The sequence below is a fragment of the Papilio machaon genome, chromosome 27, assembly GCF_912999745.1.
Source record: "Papilio machaon chromosome 27, ilPapMach1.1, whole genome shotgun sequence".
NCBI lineage: Eukaryota > Metazoa > Arthropoda > Insecta > Lepidoptera > Papilionidae > Papilio > Papilio machaon.
In genome coordinates this window covers 335,600-358,411 of record NC_060012.1, presented here as the reverse complement: position 1 = coordinate 358,411, position 22,812 = coordinate 335,600, and the positions used below count along the sequence as shown (strand labels likewise).

The 22,812-nt window shown below is 33.2% G+C and overlaps 1 protein-coding gene across 4 annotated transcripts in view; it reads right to left on the bottom strand.

Annotated features, from left to right (window-relative positions):
* LOC106711761 (hemicentin-1) overlaps positions 1–22,812 on the bottom strand; it is a 342,091-nt gene that overhangs the window by 37,793 nt on the left and 281,486 nt on the right. For all 4 annotated transcript variants that reach the window (XM_045684717.1, XM_045684716.1, XM_045684718.1 and 1 more), the window contains exons 6-7: positions 17,915–18,064; positions 636–793 (exon numbers count right to left, since the gene is read on the bottom strand). In XM_045684717.1, the coding sequence (XP_045540673.1) occupies positions 636–793; positions 17,915–18,064 (308 nt within the window). The remainder of the gene's footprint in view (positions 1–635; positions 794–17,914; positions 18,065–22,812) is intronic.

The window sequence follows — 22,812 nt, the reverse complement described above, 5'->3', positions numbered from 1 at the left end:
ATCCGGAAAATTTTGTTTTACGATTTGAAGGATTCTCTTCTCTTAAGCACCTTGAGTACAACAGATGAGGTCAATTTTTAAGAATGGATTTTAAATATTTGTAAAATAAGCGAAACTAATTTAAACCAATTTTAACATCAATCGATTGAATTCAGTTTAAATGCAACTAGTGTTTTCTTTTTCTAGATTTTCCTTTTTTTATCGAGGGGGAAATCTTCAAAAAGAAATCCTTTCTTTTTGGGACAAAGACAGGGCTATTTCTACCCACTAAAACCCTCTCGGTGACCATCCTCAAGTGCAAGTGCGCGGGTTCCGAGATCTTCAATGGAACGTACCAGGACTTCCTTCTCTAGGTCTAAATTAATAGTAACTAGAACTAAGTAGAACTTAGGAAGTTTCAGGGAGATAATCTACTTTGCATCAATACTTATTTACTGTTAGCTTTCGACATATATAATAAACAGTATGATGTCTTTCTAAGAATACCGAAGAACACAGATTTAAGCTATTAAAAATAACTTAATAAGTAGCCTATCTGTTCCTACAGCTGTGTGAAATATAATCAAGTTCCGTTCCAGAGATAACGTCTAACAAACATCTATCTTTCTATAATTTTTGTATTATATATCACGTACCTGTATGTTATTGTCGTCCTTTATTAACTTTTGTGTACCGTTGTACCACTCAATGTGCGCGGCCGGACGTGCGCCGGACACCTCGCACATCAGCGTCAGTAGTGTGCCTTGAGTGGCGTGACCACCCACTCCAGTCACTGAGATTTTGTTTGGAGGAACTGTAAAATAAAGATTGAGTTAATTGTCGCATTAACAATAAATTATGATTTTAGTTTAATTAAGTATTTAAATTCTAATTCAATAAGACGATATTGGTAGACGCCAGTAACAATAACATTTGTTGCACGGAAGGGCCTCGCCCGGTAAGATAACACGACCACATATAAGACAGGCTTCAAGTGAAGTAACTCCGCATTTCCCAAATAGTAGTATAATTTTTTCCAAATAATACATATTTTGAACACTAGTTTCTACAAACAGACATTGCTAACTTATAGATACACTTCAAGGAAGTGTAAAATTAAATTAGTTGCGGGCGACAGCTAGTATTACAATAAATTACATTAACAATTAATATTTTTGTTACACATTCACTTTCTGTGCACTGTTTCCCGCCTAATTTATTTTTATTTTTATTTATATTTGTCTAATGCATTCTCTATGGCCAGTACGAGATTAAATATTAATCCATATTTTTATCACTACTTAATTTTTTAATTAATATATATTAGAATATTAAAAAAAGTCGTTTAGCGCCATCTAGTGTTCGAAAAATACTAACCCTGAGGAACTTCAACTCTGTTTTCAATCCTATTGAAGTATAAATAAAACGTGCGACTAGAAGTCAGCAATTTCCCCCAGAGCAGTACTGAGCCCTTCGATTCCCCGTAGTGCAATAACGCACAAGTTATCCATCTCATCCTACACTGAAGTCATAATACCCTAGTATATGAGCCATGAAGGACGAGTTGGGAAACTTTTACTGATGTATCTTTGACTCCCGAAGGGATAAGGCAATTGGATCTTGTATTGGGACATGTAACAATTTAGATGAAAAAACATAAAAATAATGATAATATTTAAAGTAAAATTATTGCAAAGCACATCTGTAATAGCAAGGATTTTGTTTGACAACTTAAAACATGTTTTCAAATTGTTCGATACATGTTGGATGCATATTTGATCAAACAAATTTGACAAACATTTCCTTCTTTAATGGGCATTTTATTGATTTGTTTAGTTGCCTTTTAATTACATATTGAAAACCAGCAGTTGTCGAGATTTCGTCCGCAAAAGAGTTTCTCAAATCGATTCAGTATATTCAGAGTCTATTAATTGCAAACCAACAATCAAATTTAATCATTCATCATCGTCATCTCTCTGGCCTTTTCTCACTCATGTAGACTCGGCGCATAAGGTTTTGTAGATCTTAAAGTTTTGGCTTAAGTTTTTACGGCCGGCCGCCTGCCTGTCGCCAACCCTACTTGAGAGGAATATCTTAAAATTAAATATATTCAAATACAATCATTATACGCAGAAAATTAAATTTATCTTAGGATAATTATAAGGTGGAATCATAATGTCTAATAATAGAATTTATAAAAAGAAATGTCATTTAAATCAAATAAGAAATCCATATTACCTCCAACGACAAATTTTCCCAAATGAATTCCAGAAAAATGAAATTTTTATCCCGAGGACATTAACTTTATTAGCCATAAGATGTCTTAAAACGCTTTTTAGAACGTACTTTTATGGATCACGTCTAAAACGTCTACGCGTTGCTAATTTCGTACAAACATAAATTTTATCGTCGTCAATAAAAATTATGAAATTTCTTTTCTTTAATAACACACGATATTCGTAAATATCAGTATTTTTCATCAAATTTCTCTGCTAATTGAGGTTAAAAATGTTTCAAAAAATTAGCAACTTATCTTTTGTTTTTCGTCTTGATTTTTTTTTAATTTAATTCAAGATTAAAATAAGCAAATTAACACAAAAGCAACGTATTTATGTATAACTAGCTTTTACCCGCGACTCCGTTCGCGCGGAATAAAAAATAGAAAACGGGGTAAAAATTATCCTATATCCGTTTCCTGGTTCTAAGCTACCTGCCCACCAATTTTCAGTCAAATCGATTCAGCCGTTCTTGAGTTATAAATAGTGTAACTAACACGACTTTCTTTTATATATATACTAGCTTTTACCCGCGACTCCGTTCGCGCGGAATAAAAAATAGAAAACGGGGTAAAAATTATCCTATATCCGTTTCCTGGTTCTAAGCTACCTGCCCACCAATTTTCAGTCAAATCGATTCAGCCGTTCTTGAGTTATAAATAGTGTAACTAACACGACTTTCTTTTATATATATAGATAAGATAGAAAAAATAAGAATATAATAAATATTTTCAATGTCTAACCTAAAATACCAATCTATTGCAAAGCAAAGAACATTATTTTCATCTGTTCCCTATCATCCTTCCCAATTTCATTTCCACCTTCGTAGCAATATTGCCTAAAATATCTATACAGACCCTTCGTAAATTAATTGGCCGTTACTTTCATATTGGCTGGGATAATTCAATTCTCGTCAAGAGAATTATTGACTCGTGTGTATAGAGTCAAAGGCAATCTGTGGGTCAGTAATAGAGACGCCCGCTCTATTTGTTCTACAGGTCCGATTCGAGCACTCTACTAATATCTTATGAGTGCCTGGTACAATTTGTGAGAAATAAGATGTATTTGCTATTTATTTTTCTTACGTTACAAAAAGATTCTGCTGGATAAAAAAAATACAATTTTATAAGACTACTGCAATAAGTCTATTTTTACATTGATCTTGTGTTAAAATATCTTTTAAAGTCGCAAATTCGTTCTAATTAATAAAACTACTCATAAAAAAACTATTAACGGATAGAATCGCACGAATGTGAACTAAAATCATTTATTTTCTGCCATTTCACAGGTAGTGAGTAACTAAAAGATAAGAACCTGTAAAGTTAAAAGAATACTCCAAAAGACAAAGAAAAAAAAAAACTTCGCTAACATGAGAACAATATCGCAAAATAGTTTAAGCAAAAATAAAATTACAATTATGCTTTCAATTGTTTATTAACAACTAGCTTTTACCCGCGACTCCGTTCGCGCGGAATAAAACAAATGCACACAAGATAAAAAAGTTCCTATGTCCGTCTCCTAGTTCTAAGCTACCTCCCCATTAATTTTCAGCTAAATCAGTTCGACCGATCTTGAGTTATAAATAGTGTAACTAACACGACTTTCTTTTATAAGACTAGCTTTTACCCGCGACTCCGTCCGCGCGGAATAAAAAATAGAAAACGGGGTAAAAATTATCCTATGTCCGTTTCCTGGTTCTAAGCTACCTGCCCACCAATTTTCAGTCAAATCGATTCAGCCGATCTTGAGTTATAAATAGTGTAACTAACACGACTTTCTTTTATATACATATATAGATATAGATTTCGGAGAAATGTCGTATAATAATTTATTTGAACATAGCTGCAATTTCACTCAATATTTTATATATATAGATTATTAGTTTAATGAAATGACAACTCCTGTTAAAAATCACGAATATTACAAATATTTTTTTAAAAATACTGTCAGCTTATGTTTTGTCCCGTAACCTAACAGCAGAGGGTGTTACGATTGGCTCATTACTTACAGGCTGAATAGGCTGAGGTCTACTCCGAGCCTTCCTCTATCTTACCAAATACGTTAACGTGCCGTGAATCTATGACACTATCAATGGAGGAATAATGAAACCTGTTCAATATGTTACCGAAATATTGCGAACTTCGTTAGTTTATATTCATACTAGGTATATTATTAGCTGACTAGAAGAATAATGTAAGTTGTTCGAGCTGTCACCGATGCATTGTGAACTATGTCAATTTATAATCTGACAAGGTATGTTATAAATTGAAAATTGTGAAGGTAAACAATTATAATAATGCATAATTAAATTAATTAGATCTTAAAGTAACTAGAAATATATTTTAAACGAATAAACTCTACTGACAATCAAGATAAAAATACTTATCAATAATTAACGTTTAAAATTTAATTAAACTTTAAAATTAGCCTAACAATTTATGCTAAAAGGGGTAACAATAAACGGTACATAACGATTCATGACGGTACATAACGGTACATACCGGTACGTAACTGTACATAACGATATCTTTGTTTTATATTGAAAAATTAGCGCTTGACCACGATCCCACCCGATGGGGTGATGATGTGGTCTAAAGATGGTACGCGAATATCTAAGAATAATATTAGTTTTTAGTAAGTCGGACAAGAAAAAATATTGATGTATACTAGTGCAAAATCGTCCCATTCGAACCGCTGACCTTTACGCTGCTAAAAAGCTTATTGCTTTTGATTTTCGCCGAGCAAGGGATTTAACGAATCTAATAAAATATAATGATAAGGCATCTGTCTTGTTCTTGGAGATAACAAAAGTTTCACGACTTGTAGTGACTTAGATTTAGAAAATTTATTGAAAACTTTGTACATCTTTTTAAGGAAATTTCGGGAACGGATGAATGTGAAATTTGACACAATTAAAGCCGTAGAGAAGAAGTGCATAAAGCTATCCTTAATAAAAAAATTATGAATTTTGGTAGAATTTCTATTAATAGGCGACGACTAGATATAGGTTTCCCTCCCAAGTAGGGTTGGCGACAGGCAGGCGGCCGGCCGTAAAAACTTAAGCCAAAACTTTAAGGTTCATAAAACCTTGTGTGCCGACCCTACGTAAGTGGGATAAGGCCAGGGAGATGATGATGATGATGACTAGATATAGGTTAACACGATTCGCATACTTTTTCAAAAAAAAAAACTTATTATTCTATTGAACTACGAAAACCACAGATTGAGATTTTGTATTATTTTGTTTTTTAAATATAAAATGTTCAAATAATTATTTTAAATAATTCTGACTCATTTTTAAAATATAACAAAGCAGACAAAATTCCATGAAAACAAATGAATGAATAAAAACATTTTTCATTACCAAGAATTTTTATCGAATCCGTAACAATGTCATTTTTGTAATGGAATTAATTTGATATCAAAAGAAGACGAACAAAATCAGAACACAATGCTAAAAGTTAAAAAAAAAAACTACGAAAATATAAAATAAAATGAAACATAATGAATTGCCTTTTAGAAGATTCCAGTAAAAAAATACCTGAAAAGAGATATTTATTTTGACAAAAAAAATAGAATAGTTTCTTTTTAAATTAGAAAATAAAAAAATGCTCACATTGTAACCACTTTCAATAATAGACCTAACAAAATATGAATTTCTTGATTTAAGTCACAACATATCTTTACAACGCTACTTTAGTAAAATCACATTATTATTTTAAACACATTCTTGTCTTGAAAAAAACATAGCTTCCATTTCTATACATTAGGAAAAACATTACATAATTATATAACAACTAACTGTCGCCCGCGAATCCGTCCGTGCGGAATAAAAAAAAATAGTAAGTAGCCTTCGTGTTTTTCCAGACTATGATCTACATCTATGCCAAATTTCATCTAAATCCGTTAAGCTGTTCTGGAGATACCTTCTAACAAACATCCATCCATCCAAAAATTCGCATTTATATTAGTAAAATATATTATGTACTTTTCCTAGTATCGTTCACTATTATAAATCTAATCATACGTTTTAATAAGTCCCTAAACATTGACACGTTAATAGTAGACTCGCCACTCAATTTTTCCCTCAAACCGTGCGTGTAAGTCTTTAATTTATTTATCAGTCCACCCCATTTACACTGAGGGTGCAAACTGATTAACACATGTATCGTCAATACTGCAAGGTGGTGAAATTTCCGCTCGATACAGCCAGAACAGTGATATATAAAGTAATATAACGATTTGTCGACAAAAATGTTTTTTATCTAGTTCTTTGAATTAGTTACTATCGACATCAAAACATGAACAAGATAATATGTGCACTAACCACCCAACCCTATAATGTTATATATATATATAAACGACCTCGAATCTTTTTTTGCTTATCTAAGGTATTTTTACTATAGATCTTTAATTCCCTAGCTTCTAAATTTATAACAATTACTACATTTCGCCCGCCATTCAGTCCGCGCGGAATTTAAAAAAAAAACAATAAGTAGCCTATGTGTTCTTCCAGACTATGTTCTACATCTGTGCCTTTCATCAAGATCCGTTGAGCCGTTCTGAAGATACTTTCAAACAAATATCCATTCATCCATCCATCTAAACATTCGCATTTATAATATTAGTAAGATAAGATAGTGAAATAATTAAAAAGTATAACAATTAAGAGTAATACTAGTTCCTATTATTAATTTCCAAAAAATTTGTTACAAAAATTGAAAGTTACTATTTCTTTTAAAAACATCAGGCCACTTCATAATATCTTCCCTTTCCCTTGACATGCTATATTGCCTCTTATTAGGGTTACGGTCTAGCAATTTATCGGGTTCCCTCTAAAATTGCTCACAGTGTACCTCTTGAAGTTAGTTAAGTGATGGCTTAATGCACACTTATGTGCAAAATATGGGGGGATGGGTCGTTACTATGTACTCGCCACTTACCGCACCCCACAGGGACGGACTCAGGTTTGTTTACGAATATCTTAGATTCATTATTTATAGATTTTTACGCTGAAATAAATCAAAAATGAAAATGGAACTTATTTTCAAAACTCTTGCTCAGAATCTTGATTTAAATGATGTTATGTTTCAATTTAAAACTTAAAGATAAAGTAATGTTCTCTGAGAGTAAGAAGTTTTTCCAGCAAACATAAATCACAAAATTCATTAAGATAACAGAGTTTTAGATACGTAGTTAACAAATGTCTTTCAGGCTTTTTAAATTAACATCAATTTTTTCAACTAAATTTCTTTTTACAATAAATAGACCTACAAAAAAAGAGTAAGAAAAAAAGATATACGTTATTAAGTATATAAGTATAAAATTCTTAATCTGAATGCAGCAATCAGGCATTTCACCACTATTAAAGATACATTCAGTTTTTTTTTAAATGTAGTTTCACTATAATTTAACTTATTCAATTGCAATTCCGGCCCTGTTCAAATAGATCCAAGTTACGCACGAGCGTATAATAATTGCCATTAATAATCGAACTTGTATCGATTTTGGACATCGATGTTTGTTTCGGGACGAAAACTAATCGGCTTAAAGTACACATTTGTCCCTTCTGCCGGCTTACGGCTGGAACTTGGGACGTTAAAGCGAAATTGTACCAATCTCGCAGATTAATTACTACCGATTGTGTTCCGTTAGTCGGAAATGGGTTTGCAGATGGTAACAGTATTTTTTTTGAAATGATTGTTATTCGTTAATTCTTAAAGGTAATTTAAGTTATTACCTACAAAAACAATTTTTAACTTTATTTAAAATCATGAATTTTCAAGAAACTTTCTGACTCGCACAGCCGCTTTGTAGAATGGTCTGTGGCGGTATTTCCAAAGCAATACGGTTTAGGGTAGTTCAAGAAGTAAGCCTATCTCTTTCTCAAAGACTTTTAGTGCATTTGCAGTTCCTCTGGTCACTCACATCCGTCATCCCGCTGCTAGTTTGCCTCTCTTCTTTTATAAAAAAATGTTCTTCTGTACTTGAGAAAACTAACTAATGGGATAGTTACAAAACTTTAGCGACAATCTTACACAATTAATCGAATCCAAATTTGTATTTCTGGGAGTTTAATTTGAAGAAAAAAAGAGAATTTAAGAGGTCAACACATTAATTATTTTTGTTCATAGTATACACAAGTGACACTGCACTGCAGCTCTATGCTTACATCTCTCTAAGCTCTAAATTTAATTGGATTACAAGTCTATCGAGATAAACACGTGACGTCAACGTGCCGGAGGACGTTACGAGACAGTTGACAGACAGCTCAATTGGAAGCGGTGGCTCCCAGCTGACAAATGACCACGACGTTGTCACCATGGTAACACGCGTATGTGTTGACAAATGCGACACTAACGGCCCTCATCTACAGCACTTAAATGTGCAGTCGAAATTAATATTCGATCCTTGAGATTGATCCATAAATTAGTTATGTTATAAGAAAGGTAATACTAAAACATTGTTCGATTTCTAAACAATAGATCATGTTTACAATTGCTATTGCGATGTCTAGATCGTTTAACTGGATTAAAAATGTGAAGTAAAAATACGTGATAAGGTAAAATTCAAGTTCGGCCGATAGTTTAAGGTTATTAATTTGTTACTTTGCCAATGTGTGTTACCATTCTATTCAAATATCTTCCTCTGATTATTACAGGAGTACGGTCAGATAAACTTTTTGGTCTTTTAAGTTATGTAATAATTTTATAAAAGGTAGTTTTAGTTTTCTTAGATGGCAGCACTGCTCGACCCCGCCACTCTTTTGTGACAACTTCCGGCGAATGGATTGAGAGTGGTGGGGTTGAAACAGCGTTTTGATTATTGAGTCAGGAGCTCGGCAGTCGTTGGATATCCGTCGATGTGATAAGTCGTCTAGTGGAAAGACAGTCGTCTAGTAGAATTGACCGTTAGAAATGTTGAAAATGGAATAAAAGTATTCACTGTGCAATGAATTGGAGTTTTTCTTGACATTTCAGAAGCGGGATATAAAAATCCAGGTATGAACGCCCTCAGAATTTTAAATACTAATTTACATTAAAAAAAAATACTTTAAAGTACAAAGTAGCTGTAACGCTTGTTAATTTTTTTTTATTTTTTTTTTAATTTTACTTACGATACTGCACAAATATGACACTGTCATACTGCATTTGATCACGGCTATTTTCCAAAAATACAAATTATGCATATCTTCTATATCTATATATATAAAAGAAAGTCGTGTAAGTTACACTATTTATAACTTGAGATCGGTCGAACTGATTTCGCTGAAAATTGATGGGGAGGCTAGCTTAGAACTAGGAGACGGACATAGGAACTTTTTTATCTTGTGTGCATTTTTTTATTCCGCGCGGACGGAGTCTCGGGTAAAAGCTAGTATCTATATATATAAAAGAAAGTTGTGTTAGTTACACCGTTTATAACTCAAGAACGGCTGAATCGATTTGACTGAAAATTGGTGGGCAGGTAGCTTAGAACCAGGAAACGGACATAGGATAATTTTTACCCCGTTTTCTTTTTTTTTATTATTCCGCGCGGACGGAGTCGCGGGAAAAAACTAGTGTTACAAAGATTTTTTATTGAGATCATTATTTACGTCATTATTAAAAATAATTATTTAATGACTTATTGATTTATAAGTATCGAATGTGATTTTAACTCGTATTTTCACTTTTCTTTATTTATATTTATGCTACCTATTTTGAATTCTTTAGAATTTTAAACGTTTTACGGGATATTTGGAAATTGAATATGGGTAATGATTTCATAGTTATACAAGCGAGACCCCCCAACAGGGAAATAAATAATAGAGGTTTCTATTTTATTATGTATGAAACTTTATTTGTGTGTGAATCATTTACTTACTTTTTTTTTTTTTTGTATTTATGTCTATTGAAATTACTCGCTTCGAACGATTAAACAGTGGAGAAATATCATGTTTTTGGGATACCGATTGAGCGAACAATGAATGTTCGCTGGATAATGATTGAGCGAACAATGATGTACGCTGGATAATGATTGAGCGAACAATGAATGTTCGCTGGATAATGATTGAGCGAACAATGATGTACGCTGGATAATGATTGAGCGAACAATGATGTACGCTGGATATTGATTGAGCGGGCAATGATGCTCGCTGGACTGTAAGAATCGACTGAACTTAATGACTGAGTGAACAATGATGCTCGCTGGACTATAAGAAACGACTGAACTTAATGATTGAGTGAGCAATGATGCTCGCTGGACTGTAAGAAACGACTGAACTTAATGATTGAGTGAGCAATGATGCTCGCTGGACCGTAGGAAACGAATGACTTTAAATTTGACTGAGACTGAACTTTGATGTAAATAAGAGAGATTGAGACATGATTCCAGGGATTAAATACATTTAGATATGACGTCAGACGATGACTAAGTTGGAGGTACGCTACCTACAACTCCACCAAGGAAGCATAAGTACGCAAAACGGAGGAAAGTAAAGAGGAAAAGAGCTCCTTCGACGTCATCTACTTCGACGTCGTCAAGTGAGAATAAAAGTAAATGTGTGAATGTAAGGACGCTTGTTGGGATGAATGTGTATTGATGTATGATTGCGTGTGTGTGTATGTTTATGTACGTTTATAAAAGTAAAGTTCTATGTTTGTATCAAGGATGAAAAGTTTCTATACAATTAAATCAATGAGTATAATATGAAATAATATATTTTGCATTTGAAAGAGGTAAGATTGAGTATTTTGTTTTCTTTGTGTATTTTGTTATGTAGACATGGGCTTAAGAAGTATGAAAATTTTCCGGAAAACGTAGTATGAACTCTTGGCACTTCACATATATTATGTGCGGAGCGTAGAATGAAGATTAGCTCGTGATTGTATGTAATTGATGAGTGATGATGAAGGATAAGAGCCGGTATATATAGTTGCCTTACTGTAAGAACTTCACATTCCCTGTACAGGTTAGCTGTTGGATATCTGTACGGGCGGTTTGTGCTGCATTTTAGTATACCGCGTTGGGCTCTCTCGAGTGGAAAAAGATTTATTTTATTTGAACCTCCCCAAGACGAAATACAATAACTTAGCACAGACTGACATAGGGAGTAATATAACATTTTAATGATGTCTTTTATATGCACAAACCCTGATGTTTTGAAAACTGCAGTTAATTTTCTGATTCGCTGAGTTAATTGATTACGCTAAGATATCTAATTGAGGTAACTTTTTGTATGGTCTGGCATTTACACATGATATTCGGGAACCTGTTTTGGCAGGTAGATGAGGTGTGTGCAAGTAGAAAGAGGGACTCGAAATTCTGCGGGTTCTTAATGGAAAATGTTACATGCTTTGTTTTTTCTATATTTAATGTTAATCTATTATTTCTGAGCCACATTGAGATGTTGTTAAACGCTCCCTGGGCTGATGCAAAAGTCTCAGGCCAGGTGTCTCCTTGGACAACTAAAACTGTATCATCAGCATAAGTGATATTGATACCGCGATCGACTGGGAGGTTGCAAAGCTCGTTTATATAAACTAGAAAGAGGGTAGGCCCTAGTATACTGTCCTGCGGAACACCACAGCTAACAGTTAAGGAGTCACTTATATGAGGTCCTATCTTTATGCTCTGTGTCCTATCCGAGAGGTAGTCTTTGAAAAGGTTAAGTTGAACATTTTTGATTCCTTGTTTTTAAGCCTTTCTAACTTGTTTAAAAGTAGCGGTATTGGCACAGTGTCAAAGGCCTTTGCAAGATTTAGAAATAGAGCAATACTCTTCTTTCTGATAGTTTTTGGCGACATATTCTGTTAATGTTAGTACAGCATTTGAAGTCGACCTATTTCTTCGGAAGCCAAATGGATTTTTAGAGAACATGTTGTTGTGTTCTAGATAACTGACCAATCTATTGTTAATTATCTTTTCATAAACCTTCGATAAATATGTTAATATGGAATTGGGCCTGTAGTTACCAACAATCATTTTATCATCACTTTTGTGCATAGGTATTTTTTGCCATGTTTAAGAGATTTAGGAAAGACTCTTGACTGTAGGGAAAGATTAACAATGTGTGTTATGACTGGTGCAAGTAAGTAACTATTTTGGCGTAGTACAGCGGAGGGAATATTGTCCCAGCCCATGGAGCCCATTTTTAACGCGTTAATGGTGTTCAGAATTTCAGGTATATCGGCATCTGTTAGGATCACGGAATTTAGTGTTGTATTAGTTGGCTGTAGACTATTACTTATATCAGTGTCGGGAGCAATATTTTCTGCGAGAGCTTTACCTATATTAACAAAATAACTATTCACATCGTTGACTGCTTTTTTTATAGTTGGTTATTTTCTAGAAGATCTTGTGATACCTTGGGAATTGTTTTAAAATGTGTAATTTCGTTTATGATTCGCCACGTTATTTTCATATTTTTCGCTTTACTAGCTTCCCTAAGACGTTCTATTTCATAATTGGCTTTTGCTTTTCTAAGAAGGGTTTTACAGTGATTTCTATAACGTTTATATGTCTTAATAAAAATAACATTAACAGGTTGATTTCGTAATTTCATATGCATTCGATCTCTATTTTTCATGCACCTTAATAGTCCTGTCAAGATCCAGAGTTTTTTTAGTGTCTGGTAATTGGTTTAGATATATTATCTAAAAGATAGTTTGTGGCCAAGATACAATCAGCAGTAATAAATATTTTTGAGAGGTCCGATGCTTTGATTGTTTCAGAAACTTCTTTGTAATTAGTCTTGGTAACAGTGATAGTGAAAAAGGGTTTTGTTTGGTTAGTATCCATGACTAGGAAGGAATATGGTATCGTGGTCGGTGAGAGCATTTTGAACATTATGTTCATATCACCTGTTATTACGATGTTTTTTTTTTTTATAATTCTTACATGAGATTAATAGTTCTTCTAATGATTTAAGGAATGGTATTACATTATGAAATGATTGCGATCTGTAAATGGACTTTAGGATAATACCATTTTTTATTTGTTATAATACAGGTAGCATCTGAAAGTTTATGTTCAAAGGAATCACAGTGTAAATAGTTTTTAGTGTATATCATTATGCCATCGTTTTGGTTTTTTTTAAAATTATAGACTACTAGTATTGTACCCCATTATTTAAGGGATACATAAAGAATTGTTAAGCCAGCATTCTAATAAAATAATGGTGCCAGGACTTATTGCTATTCTGGAAAGAAGTAATAGGAAACCGTTAAAATTGCACAATATACTCTTTATATTCTGTGTTAGAATCTTTAGTTTATGTGTTGGTGATTTTATTAACGAGTTGAATTCTTCAGATGTGCAGGTTTGTGCCTTAGATGTTACAATGTTGTCGATGTTATCATTAATTATTGAGATTGTGTGGTACATTATTTGTATGTCGGATATAATTAAGGGTACATTAGCACTCCTACCAAAAAAATTAATGGATATAAGTACTACGTTTAGGGCTGTTTGTTTTGTAAAACATCAGAGTGCCTTAGTATGTGTATACATAATACGACATATTAATAGAGGTTTAAATTGATAAAACGTATGTTTTGATTTTGTAAACAAAATTCGTGCTTCGTTATTAAGTAACAATAACAGTTTTCATGAAGTTGACACTATTGGAGGAATGATGTTGTATTTTTATTGTCATGAGTTTTAATAATGTTAGTTGATAGTGTGAAATTGATATTTATATCATTGTATATAAGATATTGTAGATTAGTAATATGACACGTATATTGCAACTTTTATTGTAACTTTTCATAAATTTAGTGTACATGAGTAATATATAATGTTCTCGAATGGTAGTAGTAATAGGCCGTACAGTGTGTTGATGTTTACACAGTACCAGTATTTACAAATTAAGCAACCGTAATATGGAACATTAATTTCAAGGTTAGCATACTTGTATGATAAACAAATTGGGGAACTAAGGTGAATTTTATAAGTATGCCTGGCATTGTACACTTCTATGATGCGGTGGTAGTATGTGTGATAAGAGTAAGTTGATTGTTGGCAGTTAATTGTATTATTTTGGGAGTGTTGATTTTTATGTTTTAGTAAAGTGTGTCTACATATTACATTTATAAAATGAACAAGCAAGATAACATTATGGACGGTATATGTTATACAAATGTGTTTAAATATTGTACTACGTAGAATATTTTATTTTGTGTCCGTAATGAATGTAGTTGATCTTCGTTTTTAATGACAATGCCCCTTCTGTTTTTCGTAAAAGTATTTTACCATTTTTAACCCAGCTGTGAGCGTATTTTTCTGCCTTTGCTAATTCTCTGGCGAGAAAATGTACTCTTCTAATTTTTGTTAATCTCTTTTAATCTTTATAACATGTAAACTGGAATGACTTCTCCGACGAAAGGAAGTTGCTTGGAGTTTAGTTCGTCAGTTCTGTTTTTCTGTGCTTTTGACAGACGCTAGCACATCCATTTCAGTCCAAGTATTGGTAAATTCGACAACGACTGTAGACGTTGTGGAGTCGGCTCATTCTTCTCAATTTGAACATCCAAAGTATTAGTTAGGCGCTCAAAAGTTTGTAGGAGATTGGATTTGGATTCTTGTTTACCAGGGACGTTTCTTATTTAACGGCTGTTTTTAGAGGAAAACGTTCCAAAGTATCTAATCGCTCTTCAAGTAGCGATGTCCGTTTTTCCAGATCGCCTCCTCAGCTAACGTAGATAACTTACCTTCGATGTTTTTTAATTGGTCCGTTAGGAAGTCTAAACTTTTATCAAGCTCTTGGTTAGATTGATTGACTTGCGATTTTAAATCTTTCATAAGAGCTTCTACTTGAGTCTCTAATAATTATTACGTAGGTTGAATACTTTTATGAGGAAAATAGATACTTTTATACCGTTTTATAATATTGTATTATAGTTATGTATATTGTTAAATTAAATTAAGATTTTATTATATTAGCTTCAAAATTATAATAAGTAACTTAAGTTAGTAAGTAATTAATTGGCAGAGTTCCTGATGTTTTAGTGTGCCAGGAGGCTACACATTTCGTAGGATGGCCGAATGTAATAATTTTATAAAAGGTAGTTTTAGTTTTCTTAGATGGCAGCACTGCTCGACCCCGCCACTCTTTTGTGACAACTTCCGGCGAATGGATTGAGAGTGGTGGGGTTGAAACAGCGTTTTGATTATTGAGTCAGGAGCTCGGCAGTCGTTGGATATCCGTCGATGTGATAAGTCGTCTAGTGGAAAGACAGTCGTCTAGTAGAATTGACCGTTAGAAATGTTGAAAATGGAATAAAAGTATTCACTGTGCAATGAATTGGAGTTTTTCTTGACAGTTATTTTCGTTTTCTGCTAAAAGTAAATAAATAAAAGGCTTCAAAAAATTTAAGCTTCTTCACACTGTATTGCATTATTTAACCACATTTTGTAAAATATTTTCATATGATTGAATTCCAATGATTAATAAATTTTTCAATATTAATAATTAAATTTTCATATATGCATCAGTACTCAAATAATTAACTAATTAAAACATAAAATGTTGAAATTCGTGGAAAGTTTAAGTGTTAAGGTGAAATTATCTAAAATTTATTTGCCCCAACATTGCCATGGTCGAATAATTAATTAACACTACTTTACTACCGAATTTATTACATTGGTTTCATCAAGAATTACAACAAAACTATGCTTTACCATCATTTACCTAAAACATTTTTAAAGTTATAAATCCGTTTATTTTTAGGGTTCTGTACCTCAAAAAGAAAAAATACGGAACCCTTGTAGGATCACTTTGTTGTTCGTCTAACTGGCTGTCTATTAATACCCTTTTTCTCGGGAACGCATGGAGGTATTAAACTAGAATTTGTATCAAATGCTCAGGTCTATTGTTCCTAGGAGCTGAGAAAAAAACAATCTTCTAAGCCAACACAATCAAAAGCTACAGTCGTTTACGCAAATTTTCGAATCACAGCCTATAGGATACTTCCTGTGAACTTAGAATCTTGAAATTTTGTCCGAAGCAACATCTTATAGCAGAGATAAAGGAAAAATTGTGAAAACCGTAAATTTTACTTATATAAATACAGGTTTGTACGGAACACTCGGTGCTCAAGTCCGACTCGCACTTGGCCGGTTTTTTCTTAAGTCTCTTGGTGTCAAAAAGACATAAAAAATTCATAGAAAGGACATTTGAAACACTTTTCTACAAAAATCGTCAGTATATTTAAGTTAAATATTTTACATTGAAATATTAACAAAACATTAGATAATTGTCTTTCACAATGCAACATGATTTAAAATAACCAAGGGGCATTACTCGAATTCTAATGATTCCTTTGAAAATTCTGAAGACGTTGTAATTCTCTGAGGACTTGAAACGTTTCAAATTCAAGGTCGAGGTAAAGAAAGCTTTAACAAGGCGAAGAGATACCGAAAATTTGCATAGTATTATGATAATCCAGGAAAAAGTGGGTGAGTTAATTCTGAGTCATTGCCTCACTAAATCATACTAAATTTGGGCTCTTGGCCGCGAGTGTCCGGCGAGATTAAGCAAACCGACTTTATTTATGCCTCGGTTAAGTGTTTACTTCAAGAAATTTGTGGATAAGTTTTATGATTCATTCTCTTATTTCAGTGATACTCGTGAGTTATATGTTTTTAAATGTGATTATATTTTATTATTATTTTCTCTTAAACATAACTATCAAATAAATTAGAGTAATTTAATAGTATTCCTTTGCAAGTGCATTTTGTTAACTTCGAGTGCTTTTGTTTTTCAAAATAAAACAGAAAACAATGTGTTTTTATTTAGGATTTCAGTAGTAGAATACTTGCTATAAAAAGCCTTGAATCCTAGTTATGAGTATATAACAAATATATTAGTTACTTCCCTCCGCCTTATACTAGCTGTCGCCCGTAACAACGTCTGCGCGGAATTAAATTAAATAATTAGTAGCGTTTGTTTCATACATTCGCATTTATAATATTAGTAAGATAAGTTAAAAATTCCTTCTTAATAAGCTTATCATCTTAACATTAACTAAACAGTTTTCATACAAATAAGGTCAAGTAAATAGGGAAATGGAAGTTGAGAAAATATGAAGTAATAAAGTTCGTCTTTGGGCGGCCGTTATCTGGCCGGGAAGACGGGGCTCGGGTAATTATCCCCATTAATTACTTTGGTATCAAGCGGACCCTAATGAAAATTTATTTCTCTGCGAAATTAAAGCGAAAAACTGGGCCAGTGACAGTTCACGCCATTCGTTCTAACTCGACGCTCGAATCTCCCACTAATATTGATGAATTGGACTGAGTTTTACGTTCGTCTTTATTAACTTGAGTAATGGATTGATTTCCGCTTGCTGGTCGTGCAATGGACTGGACATTTCATATTCTTTGTATTTAAAACTGATCCATTTTCAAATTGACTAAGTTCGTATAGATTTTTTAATTTAAAATCTGTGCTATATCTAATTTTTTTCTTTGTATTCCTTCTACCTTTACTAATATTGTAACAACAAAACAAATAAACGATAAACTCCTAAATTAATCCTAATTTAAATTATTTCAAACTTTAAAATACATCAATATTATTACGTCTGATAGACCACTATCCGTAAGTACAGAGAGGTACCGCGGGACCATGGTCCACTTTGGTACAGTAAGTCACTCTAGTAAGTAATAACTCTTACCTTTGACATCGAGTTCTATCTTCTTGACGATGGGCTCGTCGAGAGCGGCGGAGGAGACGACGCACTTGAGTTCGCCGCGCAGTTCGTAGCGAGTCACTATCATAGGCAACACGTGCTGCACCGTCGCTTTGTCCGGTGTCGTTGTTTGAGCTGCGAACAAACAATATAGGTATTATTACTAGCGTACCCAGTAGACGTATACACGTTTCAACATTCTCGCTTACTCTTCAGCTCTGTCGCAGCCCCATCTATTAATTCCAAATGTTAAAGTAAACCATTCTGGTATTCTTAACCAGTTTTAGGCGAGTTCAGTTTCTTAAAAACAAGTATAGAAAATTACAATGATAACGGACGTACATGATAAAAAAATAATAAGTAGATATGTAGAGAGGGTAACTCTATTTGTCATGTGCCACGATCACGCACGGACGTGTCGTTATTTGGTCGTTGTCGTTTTTTTTAATAAGGTATTTTCATTAAAAAAATATATATCACAAAATAAAATAATAATGACATCGTTTATTTGGTCCTAGCATTCTTTTATACCATACTGGTGGGGTTTGACAGGGTTATGTCAGACTGTGTCATTCGCAGACGTGTAGCGCCCTTTTAGCCCAGCGCCCTGGGCGGTTGCCTAACCGCGCCCTACCCTAACGCCGGCCCTGGTTCCTACTTATACAGCATTACCTGTACACGCTTACCAAATCACCACCTAAATAGGTTTCGAAATGTATACAAATATAGTAAATACGTCACTGTACAAGTTGTATGACAGATTAATTTGAAATTGCGGTTCCAAGTTAGTTATGCTTGATAATTGGTAACGATCATTGCACCGACGTAGATTCAGCTAATCAGGCGAGTCACGCAAACTGCCTTGTTAGTACAAGCTGTTAGAACATTAGTATGATTGTTTACTCTGCAATGCTGTATGCTAATTACAGATTGGTTTAAATTAATAGATATATTTTATAATGTACAGAAAAGAGGTTTTCTTGTTTTTAATGTTATACAAATCTTTTGTCAAAAGTTCTTCTTAAAAAAGTATTTGTGCCGTCGAGGACGTTTATTTTCTACTTGATGTGGCGAAATGTCATTTAAAAATATTGCAATTATCTCCAAAACATAGCAACAACAGCAACAGACAGTTTGCTGTACGATATTTAAATCTAACTGGTACACGAATTTAATTCCATACCTGAGAATGTTAGCGTGTGATTATATCTATTTTAAAAACTTAAATTGTAATAGAAGAGTTGTAGCATTTTCATCAAGACACAAGGTAATTGGAAAAACTTTTGCTACACTAATCAAATTGCCGACTCGAGACAACTCGGACTGACTTATCAAAAAATTTATACATTGCTTTTTAAACATTGTTCCTGAGCAATGTATTAATCTCGAGACAGACAAATGAAGGCTACACATTGTTTCTGTTATCTTGTGTTTCCATTACAGCAACAAGTAAACAGGTAAAAATATTCTTATCGTTTTATCAACTATAAAATATTACGAGTAGTTTTGACGGTTTACTTTTTCTTGTGTACGAAGGATCTTAAACTTTTGCAACGTTAATTGACCATTATACAACATACTCTAGAAATAAAAAAAAAAACTTGAGAGGTGTCAAGGGACACCCGGATGAAACGAAGTTCCTTTCGATTAATTAGTGAAGGAACCAATGTTTATTCTATGAATAAAAAACTCAAGTCTCCACAAGAAGTACATTTTATTTCTATGAATTTTCGTTATATATTGTCACGTCGTTGCCATGGTGAAGTAGCGCTCATTCGTCGTTAACATACTTACTATAACAAAAAGTGTCGTGACAACTTTTCGTAAGATTTTTTCCGTCTAGCCCCCTTTCAAACGAGCGATAAGGAACTTTGTTCCAAAAATTTAAAAAGAACTTATATGTAAAGAGGTTCGTAGACAAGTCACAACGTCATGTCACCTTGTAAAATGTAATAAATGACAAACGTATATAGTTTACATGTTTGCCTCACTACGTCATAAATCATGTTGACGTCACGGAGAGTATTACGGGCACTTTGGAACTAACTATACGTTACGTGTCACTTCTGGAACATTTTATATAGGATGTTCCAATTTACGATGATAAATCTTTTTAAGGGAAAAATTTCATTTCGCGTTTAAACCAATTTTCAAGGGAACTTCCAATGAAATATAAATATAGAAACTTAATGTCATCAATTTTATTATCTTTGAATACAGAGACGGAAAACAGAGACAACTATTTTTTTATCAATGTTTCAGTATCACGTGTAACTATGAGCTTATTGTTAAAGAAACGTACATAAATCAAAATAAACAGAAAGATATTGTTCCATTTAAAGTTGTAGGTTTATTGACAAATCGTTATCCGAGTTCCGATTCCGGGTAAATACAAGGAACTCAGTTCTCTGCCAGTTCCGATAGTCTGGTTGCATTTGTTTTATATTTCTATAGAATTTTATTTATATATTTATTAAATTATTTATCTATATTGGTATATTTTATAGATTAGAATGTTATATTAGGTTAATTAGTTTTTGAGTTAATTTGTAACAGTGGATTAACTCAAAAACTACTGAACCTAATTTAAACATTTCTTTACCAATACAAGCTTTGCTATCAGGAAGCAGTCTTGTATATCGTTTATTTATACTTATATTATAAAGAGAAAAGATTTGTTTGTTTGCATTGAATAGGTTGCGAAACGTTCACCATTTGAAAAAAATAATTGCTGTGAAGTGTGACATCCCAGGGTAACAGGCTATATTTACCAGATCTTTTTTAGTTCCGCGCTGACCAAGTCGCGGGCAACACCTAACCTTACTAATATTATAAATGCGAATGTTTGGTTGGATGGATAGATGTTTAGGCTTAACTGATCTCGATGAAATTTGGCATAGATCTAGATCATAATTTCGAAGAACACATAAGCTACTTATTATGTTTTTTTTAATTCCGCGCGAACGGAGTCGCGGGCGATACCTATTGGCTTATATAAGTAAAAAGAAACTGTGCTTGCTAGCTACAAATATGCTTGGTATAAAATGACAATTGACATAGTACCCGTATTCCAAAACATCTAAAGGTGGCACGTTTTCATTTTGTATCATTATTTGTTTCCATATACTGGGTAAGGGTGTTATTGACTCGGGTTCCAAATAGGGTGGGATTTGTATAATCTGGGTCACAGGACGATATTCTAAACTTATTTATTTATTGACAATGGCCGGATGGAATTTATTATAGCTTTAAAAACGATGTGAATTTATACGTAAACGTGCTGGAAGTATTTTATAGGAATTCTTTTTCGTGCAAACCTACATAAAAATATATTTTTTTATTTTTATTTTAAGTGTAATAATTTTTTATTTATATTTATCTTTGGAAATGTAATTTATTATATTGAAACATACTGTATGTACTTATCATTAAATATGTTATGACAGAAATCATTGGTGAATAATATTTTTTTTTTGGATTTGTGGTATATACGATTTTCTGTAGAAATGATTTTTAATAACGTTTATAAGTGACAACTCAAGAACAGTTTGAAGTCATCCTTCTATTAATTTATTCTCTCTTATTAAAATAGTATCAGGTCAAATAAATTCCAATGGGAGCAACTTTGCCCGCTGCGGTCAAACCGGATACAAAATTAAACAGGAATTTCGTTTCGAATCGGAAATTGTACAATAACTTTACTGTTGATGTACAAACATGGAATTTTTGAAGTATTTTTCACATAAAACATTAAAATAGGTGCGTACAAAGATATTTAGTTTAGTACATTCTTTGAACAATTCCTAACGAACGGACGGATTCGCGGGAAAAAGCTTGTTATATCATAAAGAAAAAACCTTTCACGTACAAATCTTCATTCGTTTCCAATAAGCAAACAAGGAAGACAATCACAAACTACTTTCTTTCGTAATTAAATTTGTTTGAGGGCAGGTTTGTTCGCGCGTCCCCTTTGTTATTAGAGTGCTTGTACACTCGACAATTTTAATACAAAACAAAATTTTCTTTTTTAAAACAAATATTCTATTATGTGAGTAAATGAAGATGAAGAAGATGATGTTATGTATTTTTGTATTATATACGGATTGGTTAAAGTAATGTTTCAAATCAAATAAAATAATTTATCCAACTAATGCAATATCTTGAATTTTCCAGCAAACAATACGACTTTAACAGTGGTAGACGCCAGCAACAACAACATTCATTGCACGAATTGGTCGGCTCGCCCGGTGTAATACCACGACCACACAAAAGACGGGCGTGAAGTGGAAGAAATTCCGCGTTTCGTCTGATGAGTGTGGTGCCGGAGGCCTAATTTTAGTCTTCTTCCCACCCTTTTCTTATAAGGAAGGGGAAGTGGATTTGATAGAGGAGGGGAAGGCGCAATATTTTCTTTCTGTGAGACTCCTCCTCCGCATCTGCAATTGCGGATGTCTATGGGCAGCGGTCGCTTCGTCATTTCGGTAAATTTAGGTGGCCATTTGCTCGTTTACCATTTTTTTTTTCATTATTCTGTGAAATTTCCCGATGAAAGTTTAATCAAGAATTCTATTGTTACAGTAACGTTATACTCGTATCTTAATTTTATTCAACACACGACCGACCGTATCTGAAGATGTATCGAAGCAGAAAACTTGCCGAAAGCGTATCGCATACGAAATCAAAAGTTGAAGAAAGGCGAGTTAAATACGAACACCATTTAATTACAAGAGCTCTTTGTCTATATCCAGACCGTCCGGGAAACAAAATCAGGAAATTGAACAATTTTTTATTTTAGAAATCGAAACGAAGTCACGTTTGTTGGAATTAAAATACATCTACTTTTGTGTATTATTTCATTGTTTCTTGATTAAAATAAAATTTAT